This window comes from Sinocyclocheilus rhinocerous, unplaced genomic scaffold (assembly GCF_001515625.1).
Source record: "Sinocyclocheilus rhinocerous isolate Xijiao unplaced genomic scaffold, SAMN03320098_v1.1 scaffold3288, whole genome shotgun sequence".
In the NCBI taxonomy this organism is placed as follows: Eukaryota; Metazoa; Chordata; class Actinopteri; order Cypriniformes; family Cyprinidae; genus Sinocyclocheilus; species Sinocyclocheilus rhinocerous.
Genome location: NW_015655612.1, coordinates 570,291 through 579,515, shown reverse-complemented (window position 1 = coordinate 579,515; position 9,225 = coordinate 570,291). Strand labels below are relative to the sequence as shown.

The window sequence follows — 9,225 nt, the reverse complement described above, 5'->3', positions numbered from 1 at the left end:
CCACCACAATAATAATAATAATAATAATAATAATAATAATAATAATAATAATAATAATTATTATTATTATAATTATTATTATTATTATATGTTATGCTAAATTGGCAGATGACTTACAGTTTTTTCTCACTCGCTTTGGTACATTTCTCAGATCAGAATTGAAATTCTCAAAACTACTTGTTCAACCTCCTCATCATCTAGTCACTTGTGCACGTCATAAAAGCAATTTCTCATACTTTTGGTAAATTGTGAATGCTTTTGTACGTTCATGCTCAATTGACCCTTCGCCGGGAGTTTGATTAACAGACGATCTGACCAATTATGACACAGAATCTGTCATTTTTGTCCGACAAACAAACCAGCCAGGAGAGTAGATTAACATTGTGGACTTGAACTTGAAAAATGGTGTGTGTATTGACGTCTTTTCATGGTTGAAAAAAGATGCCTTCTGATGTTCATTCATGTTTATTTTGTGATATATCTAAGATGAAGAGATGATCGTTTCATGTGCCGCTTGAACTGAGGCGCTACAGCGATCTGTCACAGCACATTAAAAAGCCACAAAACAGTATTTATTGTTTGAATTTCTTTAAAAAATGACAAAATTTGAACTCTGAGACTGCTCTGTCTTGTATGTAAGCTCATTGTCAGTGTCCTCTTTGCTCCGTGATGTGTGGCATAAAAGTGCCATGGTTTGTCAGACGTAGCAACAGTAACTAAGGGGGGCAGATCTTAATTAAATGACCCAAACTGCATAAAAATCTATTTCTAAATCTAAATCTGCCAAGCTGGGACATACTGCATATCTATAATGGAAAACACTCTGAAGTGGTCACACCACATGATATTTGGTTGCACCACATGATATTTTCAAATTCAGTTGAAATTTACAAGCACAGAATTGGCCACCTAAACAAAACAAGCTAGCTTCCTACAAAGGAAATTTATAATATGAATTAATATAAATTTATGAAATTTATAATAAAAATAAGTACTTGTAGAAATAACTTAATATTCATTGATTTTTTGAGGTCATAACACATGATATCCAAATGTGGTAACTACATACCAGCGTTAAAAAGTTTTTTTTTTTTTTTTTAAATTTGAAAGATAGTTACAAACATGCTTGATGCTTCCCATGGGTCCTTGGGTCCCGAACTGGTATATGATGCAATGTCCTATATTTAAATGGATTTCAGCATAAAAGTCCCAAAATGATAGTTTCTTGATGGTCACACCACGTGATATTTCATAAAATGGACATTATTGGACAAAGTTTGTTTGTATATTATGATGGAAATATAAATACAAATGCTTTGCAATTTTATACAGAATTACAAAACACTTTGAAAATCATGCCAAATAGTGCAGAAAAATTATCTGAATAAATTTAGGGTAATTTCAAAGATGTTTCCAAAACCACAGTTATGGCCGGACGGTCGCACCACATGATATTTAGACACTTTGAATAAGAGAAAAATGACAAATAACTGTTTTGTGAGTGAGTACATACATGGGAGAGATACTTCATATGGTATTTTTTTGATGCATTTAAATCAATTTTTAACTAAAAAAAAGTCGGAAAGAAAAAAATAAAGGCGTCATGTCATATATACCTATATCCCACACATACAGTAATGTGTACATTTGTACTATTGACTTGACATATACAGGGTAAGTGCATTTGTGCATTTTCAGTCTATGTCATCAAAACCGTAGCCATAGTTTACATCAGAGTACACTAGTTTGACAACATGGCTAAGCATTTTGTTCATGATCAAGGACACAAGGACATGTCATTCTGATGGCACTGAAATCTTCACTGGCATAAATAATTACTTTTGAGAGATGAACTAATGATTTTGAGCAAGTTACTTGCAAGTAATCCATTGTGTGGTCCTGTTTGTACGAATTGTTTTGAGAAATGCACATTATTGTTTGCAAATATTAAGATTGTTTCAAGAAATGTACCAAAGTGACAGAAAAACTGTAAAATGGTCAGGTTGATGTAGGCTTGATTTAACACCACCAGGTGGCGCCCAATATCAAAAAGTTAGCTGTCTCCAAGAGAAGGGGGCGTGTGGCGGAACAGAGAACGAAAGAGAGGGAGAGAGAAATATCACAACTCAGCCAGTCGAGCAATTTGAGAGGCTGCTGTCACGCACCCTGCGCACAGAAGCGACCAGCCGTGCGCCTTCTTCATGCGCGGGTTCAGCACCACACTGAGCTGGACAGGATGCTCACGGACAGATGGAAACACACCGAGTCTCTGCCGTAGAGACAGAGGGTCCACCCGTACAGCAAGTGCATAAGGAGGAGAAGTATTCGCCGGTACTCTAGGGCTGTATCCCTATCTTCAGATGGGACAGCATGGACAGAACAGTTATCGTTAAAATTGTAGTCTCAAAAATTCGATCCTAACAAGAGGGAATTTGCTGGAAAGTGCGAACGAAGGATTTGATCGGCTTGTCGGCGATTTGTTTTATAGCCTAGCACTTCAATATTAAGTTGCTCGGGAGAATGGAAAAGACCACCCAGCCTCAGCTGCAGTTGAGCATATCCAAGAGCGCAGAAGGTCCCTCAGAGGACCTTTCCAAACTTACGGATGAGGAGCTTCTGAAATGGAGCAAAGAGGAGCTAGTTCGCCGGCTCCGCAGAGCCGAAGCTGAGAAGATGAGCGTCATAGTGGACCACAGCAATCTCATCCGAGAGGTGAACCGCAGGCTTCAGCAGCATCTCAACGAAATACGGGGGCTGAAGGTAAGGCGAGCCTGTGTTCAGGTGACAGGGTGTGATTGCATTAACCCTTCTTCACTTAGTTCACTTTTGATTATGAATACCACATCGCTTTTGGTACCAAACAAACAAAAGCTAATTTTATTTTATTCTTTTTAAATGTTTGTATAAAATAACTATTTTTTAAAACTGTCCTGTGGCCTTGACAGAAGCAGCAGTTAAAGCTTTTCACCTCTGACCTTTCATGTTTTGTAGCTTTAAATAGTTTTTCTTTTTACCTTCACATTTTCTAAATATGTAGCTCCTCGCACATACAGTTCTTTATGATGAGGTATAATGGGGCTAAAGGTCCCCGGGGCGCCTCTTAAATGTAATTTTGTCATAGAACAGTACATGGCAACTTGTCTTATGGGGAAAAAATAAACAAAAAATAATTGTTTGTAGCCAGATGTGTAAAGTAGGCCCTGCGTAAAGTAGAACCTGACAAGTCAAGTTACAACCATGATTTACAATAACATTAAAATATATGTAATAATAATATATTATTTTAATATTTTTAATGAATAATTATTACATTTTTAAAATACTTCTGTGTGTGTGTTTACACACACAGAAGCATTTTTAAAAATATAATAAAAAATATTATTTATAAATTAACATTTGTATTTAAAATATTAATTTAGAATATAAATTAACATTAATATTATAAATACTATATGTTATCAGAAGTTATTTATAAATTAACATTTGTATTTAAAATATTAATTTAGAATATAAATTAACATTAATATTATAAATACTATATGTTATCAGAAGCATTTAAAATATATAATACAAATATTATTTATAAATTAACATTTTGTATTTAAAATGTTAATTAATTTAGAATATAAATTAACATTAATATTATAAATACTATATGTTATTATGAGTGTTAATACACATATATTTTTCTTTTTTCATACATTTTTTCCTACTAATATTGAAAAACTTGACTAGAATATTCTACTAGAATATGTGTTGTCTCTGTTGTTCATACTCTGTCTTCTGTTGTGCAGCACTGATGCCAGCAGCATTTGTTTAACTTCACTTTCATCAGTCAAACTGGCTTTGCTTAGACATCAGTGTTGAGTCATAGACTTTATCGTTCCAGGAGGTGAATCAGAAGCTGCAAGAGGACAACCAGGAGCTGCGGGACCTCTGCTGCTTTCTGGATGACGACCGGCAGAAAGGGAAAAAGGTGTCGAGGGAGTGGCAGCGCCTGGGCCGCTACAGCGCAGGGATCATGCGTAAGGAGGTGACGCTTTACCTGCAGAAGCTGAAAGAGCTGGAGCAGAGGCAGGAGGAAGTGGTGAGAGAGAACCTTGAACTGAGAGAGCTGTGCCTCATGTTGGATGAGGAGAAGGGCTCTGGAGGTACCAGCGGTTCGATGGGTACTGGGGGACCAGCCGGCTGCAGGAGTTCAATCGATAGTCAGAGCAGCCTGTCTCACGCTAGTGGCCCTGGGCCTGGCTTACTAAGGGATGTGGGTGACGGGAGCAGTACCTCCAGCGCGGGCAGCACCGACAGCCCTGACCATCTCACAAATAAGCAGCAGCTGTTGGGTGGCCCGGTTGGAGGCAGTCCTGACCACCTACATAAGCCAGGCTCAGGGGAGGAGGCAAAGGGTATTGAGCAAACAAGCCGAAGACATAGCACCAGCCAGGAGTATGCAGCACATACCTTTCCCCAGGTTTGCCGTTCTCGCTGCGGGTCCTTCTCCAGTCCGGACCATAAGGGCCTGCGGGGTCTCAGTCCAGAGAAACTTGGCAAGAGAGGCAGCCCAGAGCAGTTCTCAAAACACTTACTGGTGTCCTCTCAGCCGCCTGGCAGCCCGGACCTTTTCCAGAAGCACAGGGGTAGCATGGGTAGTGTGTGTGGGAGTCCAGAGCCCAAACAGATTCTATCAGGGACACCGGAGCACCTACAGAAGGGCCGTGTCATATCTGGGAGCCCTGAGTTGTTGAGGCATCAGCATGGCAAGTTTGGCAGCCCCGGCCGAGAGGTGGCACAGAAGAGGCCGGGCGTAGAGGAGATGTCCCCTCATCACCGGAACATCTATAGCGGTATGAACGGTGGCTCCGATTGGAGCCTGCTGTAGCACCCACAATGAGATATATGGAGTCCCATTTGAGTACACCACACGCAGAGGGGATGGTCGTCCTTCATCCTGGAGCCAGCAAAGCCCCAATTCCCAGCCAGGCACTAAACCATCCCATTCAGCCAGCCATGATCTGCATTTAGTTTAGTTTTGCTTTGCTCAGTTCAGGAGAGGCCATGGCCAGATAGAGCAGGGGCTTTAGTGTTTGGCTAGAGCAGAACATCTCATCTCTGGTAAAGGTCGGTGGTGTCCAGTCTTGGTCCTCTTGGGCCATGATTTTAGCAGGCTTTAGCTGCTTCCTATCAATCAGCCTCTGTACCTGTGCCTCCGAAGTCATTTTTTTATGCACTGGAACCCAGCTCAGGGAACACTGTAATCAATCAATGAAAGACCAAAAAGCTCAGAGGCCCAACAAAAGCCAGAAGACAGTGCTGCCCAGGAGGACCAGGAGTGGACACCATTGTATTTACCATATGCACGCAGGTGAGTGGAGTGGCAAAGTATGAGTCAGCAGCACTTGAGAAGGAGCAGGGTTAAGAAAAGCCCTTTCTTCCCCCCTTTTCTTATGATCCTACAAATTCCTCTATTGAAACTTCCCCAAAAAAAAAAAAGGGATTTCCTTATTTCAAAACTATGCTTTTCTAGTTTAAATAAATCATAAAAGTTTCTTTAAATTTCAATACGTTTTCATTTTACTTGAATTCAAATTTCTGCCTTCTGTTTGCTATCTCATTTCAAATTTAGGATTTTAATTGGAATTTTAAAGGCATTCTCAGTTCAGTTGTAAATAGTGGCCACCCTGGTGCATATGCTGAATGTTGCAACCCACACATGTTCTTGAATTACACACACAGATATATACTGTACATATGCACACAAAACCCAGAATAGTTTCAACTCCTACAGTAAACTTCATTCATCTCCATACACCCAGCATAAGGCTCATAAACACCTCAGCAGTAGTAAAAACAAAAACCTTCACACACACACCACAAGGTGCTGGTACAGATCTCAGCTGGGTCTTGTCACGTTTGTTCATTTTTGTAGCATCATCTTGGTGATCTTGCTTGTAGTTTCTGTGGGACTTTATGAGTTCAAACCAATGGCTTTGGTGCTGCTGTTTGAGCTTCCTAATGCTAATCTAAATTATTGTATCCTGTCAGAATTACACTTTACTGGATTAAAGAAAAAATGGTGTGTATCCTCTTGGTGTAAATTATAAATTAAAAATGAATTTGCTTTGAATAGATACTTCATAGCTTTGTGAATAGATGCTGACATATCAGAAAAGCTGCAGTGAACATTATTGCAGGACAAACCACGTGAATGTGTGCAGAACAAAAGGGAGGAATATCAGACTCTGCTCCTGATGTGTAGCATTCTCTCCAACTATATTCTGCTAATGATTTCTTGGAGGAGAAAATTGCTGAGTTGTGTGGCTTGCCAAGGCTGTGGGACTCTTCCTGAAGCTGTGTGCTGTTTACCTTGCATTGCATTTAATAGGAAAATAACAGCTGCTAATTAACACCTGAGTTCACTGACCTAAATGGATGCTCTGCAGATCTCAAACTAGAAATAGTGCTGCTATTCTGATGAAGGATGGTTTCAAATGTGATGTTTTGATTTATAGATTGTACATAAACATTGATGAAATGGTAGCATTATTGAAGTATTCTTCCTGGCAGATGAATGGTTGATTTAGAAGCTACTTTTATCTTAAGTCCTGTGTTTTGTTTCTTCTTTGAGTGCACAAAGGCCTTGTATGCAAGCTTGGTACCAGACACAATGTTTCTCCTATAGGTTTACGGCCTTGGGATTCGTTTTTTTTTCTTCTTCGTTTTAATTTTTCTCGACTCCTTTTTAATGGTTAAATTACATTTTATTAATCAAAAAGCATGTCTAATTAATTAAAATCATCAATTTAAAATAATCAAATCATCAAATTAAATCATCAAACATCAATTTATTAAAAGTTTAACAAATATTACATGTTTAGGGCCCTATGAAATGTTTTATTTTTTTTCCAACCTTATGTTTTATTGTTACCAAATTCTGTTTTAGCATGTCTAATTATTTGAAATGTATTCTTACAATAGCCTTATAAATTTTTCCCCCTCAGAAATTCTGTGTTGTGTATTTACATTTTTTAAGGCATAAAACATTCATTTAATTGATCTTTTAATTAATGAAAATTAAACAAATGTTATTTTTGGAAAATAAAGGGGATTTAATATTACAATTAAAACATTGAAGAAATAGTTTATGATTATTCCTTAAAAATAAGGTTTTAATAATTGTATTAGTAGTCGTAGCCTATTACGTAAATTCTACTGAACAATATAAATATACAGTATTTCTGCCGCAATGTCTTCAAGTTAAACTGAACTTTTATTTTGACGGGTTGCCGTGAATACCTTTACATTTCTGTGTGTATATATGATATGAGGATAGTTTTACTCAAATGAAACGGTCAACTGCTCAATGCTCATGAAGTGACTCTCAGAGCAGTTCTGGAGATGTTGTTCATGTATTTATGTCCTCATTAGTGAGAGGGCAGAGGTTAATATCACCGGAAGCATCATGCACGCTTCAGTACAAGTAGTAAACAAAACCGCGCGTCTGCGCCATTCATTAACACAGAGACATGCAGAATTCGTCTTTTTGCGGCTTAATATTTAATACTAGTGGGAGTGGGAGTGGGAGTGTGCTCAGTGGCGTACCGCACATCTTAGAGGTCCCCCGCAAAAAAGAGATGGGGCCCCTCCGTCAACTGCTCAATGCTCATGAAGTGACTCTCAGAGCAGTTCTGGAGATGTTGTTCATGTATTTATGTCCTCATTAGTGAGAGGGCAGAGGTTAATATCACCGGAAGCATCATGCACGCTTCAGTACAAGTAGTAAACAAAACCGCGCGTCTGCGCCATTCATTAACACAGAGACATGAAGAATTCGTCTTTTTGCGGCTTAATATTTAATACTAGTGGGAGTGGGAGTGTGCTCAGTGGCTACCGCACATCTTAGAGGTCCCCCGCAAAAAAGAGACGGGGCCCCTCCCACCAGCAGTGATGTCATGTATGAAAATTTATTGTGCATCTGCTGCAATTATACTACTGAGTCCGTTTCTTCTATTTACATAAATGATTTATCAGTAATGAATGTGGTGAATTATCATTGCATTGATGAATTTCATGTAGGCTAATGGCCAGCACGATTCACTGTCCTATACGCCTTGCTAACTGTTTAAAAAAATTATACAAGCAAAATTCATGTCTTTCAGTAAGAAAATGAACAGTAAAAAAAAAAAAAAAAATAGGAGAAAAACAAATGAAAAGAATTACTATATATGCTCCATTTTTGAGAAAAATTAACTTTCTATACATATACCAACTTTTGCAATTAACTTATTTATTCTTTTTTATTAACTGACAACCACAAACAAGCAAAAACTCTACCGAATCCTTTGCGCTCTCCGAGCGTTTTGGTGAGCAAAGTCTTTGACTGCAGCTTAATGTCGATGTTGCGAGCGCGAGCATTCTCAACGTAGAGCTAAACTGGGCAGTCTTCTTTCTTGTAACATTGTGCTTGTACAATGTAAGTAAGAGATTCATTTAACAGTGTATACAGCTTCAGTGATTATAACAGTTTTGTTTTATTGAGAGTGCTTAAACTCGCTATAGATCAATGTTAGTGATAATGTCACTTTCTATACAGGGACGCGTTTCTTGTAACATTGTGCTCCGGAGAAATGTCTTGATCACTTTCAACTTCGACTGTCGTCAGTGAACCGCTAAAGCGTTTGCCATTGAAACGGGTCATAGTGTCAGAGAAGTGCAGCAGGGCACAAAAACAAACATATTTCACTTAAATCATTAACAGATTAACAAAACGAAAAGGAAAAAAATTGTGCTGAGTTTCTATTCATTATGACGTGATCCAAAGTTCACGTAAAGGAAAACCAGGCGGAAAGCTGTTCTCTATTTTGCAAAAGCTTTACAGTTTTCCTTTCTTTCCAAAATCGGCATCCACAACACCAGCCCCAGCACGAGCACCGACATAAGTGAAACAGCTCTAGCACGAGCACAGAGACGAGCAACGGAACCAGACTTTATTATTATTATTATTATTATTATTATTATTTTAATTATACTTATTATTTTGCCAAGGCTTTACAGTGATGAATAATGTCTTGCTTGTATGACCAACCAGCGTTGGTATATGACTAAATTACGATTAACTGTTGGAAAAACAATGCAGTGATCGCTCTGGCGCCTCACGCGCACACACAACATTTTTGCTACCTTGACATCGCAGCCTGTTCATTATCAAAATAAAATACATAAAGAAACATA

At 38.4% G+C, this 9,225-nt stretch overlaps 1 protein-coding gene across 2 annotated transcripts in view; it reads left to right on the top strand.

Annotated features, from left to right (window-relative positions):
- The first annotated feature begins 2,023 nt into the window (after nucleotides 1-2,023).
- Nucleotides 2,024-9,225, top strand: part of LOC107718827 (coiled-coil domain-containing protein 85A-like) — a 36,414-nt gene continuing 29,212 nt past the window's right edge. The window contains exons 1-2 of one of the 2 annotated variants that reach the window (XM_016526060.1): nucleotides 2,024-2,760; nucleotides 3,890-4,841. In XM_016526060.1, coding sequence (XP_016381546.1) covers nucleotides 2,521-2,760; nucleotides 3,890-4,841 — 1,192 coding nt within the window. In that variant the 5' untranslated portion in view covers nucleotides 2,024-2,520. Of the gene's footprint in view, nucleotides 2,761-3,889; nucleotides 5,360-9,225 lie in introns of both variants that reach the window. The other variant, XR_001637462.1, reaches the window with a different exon arrangement.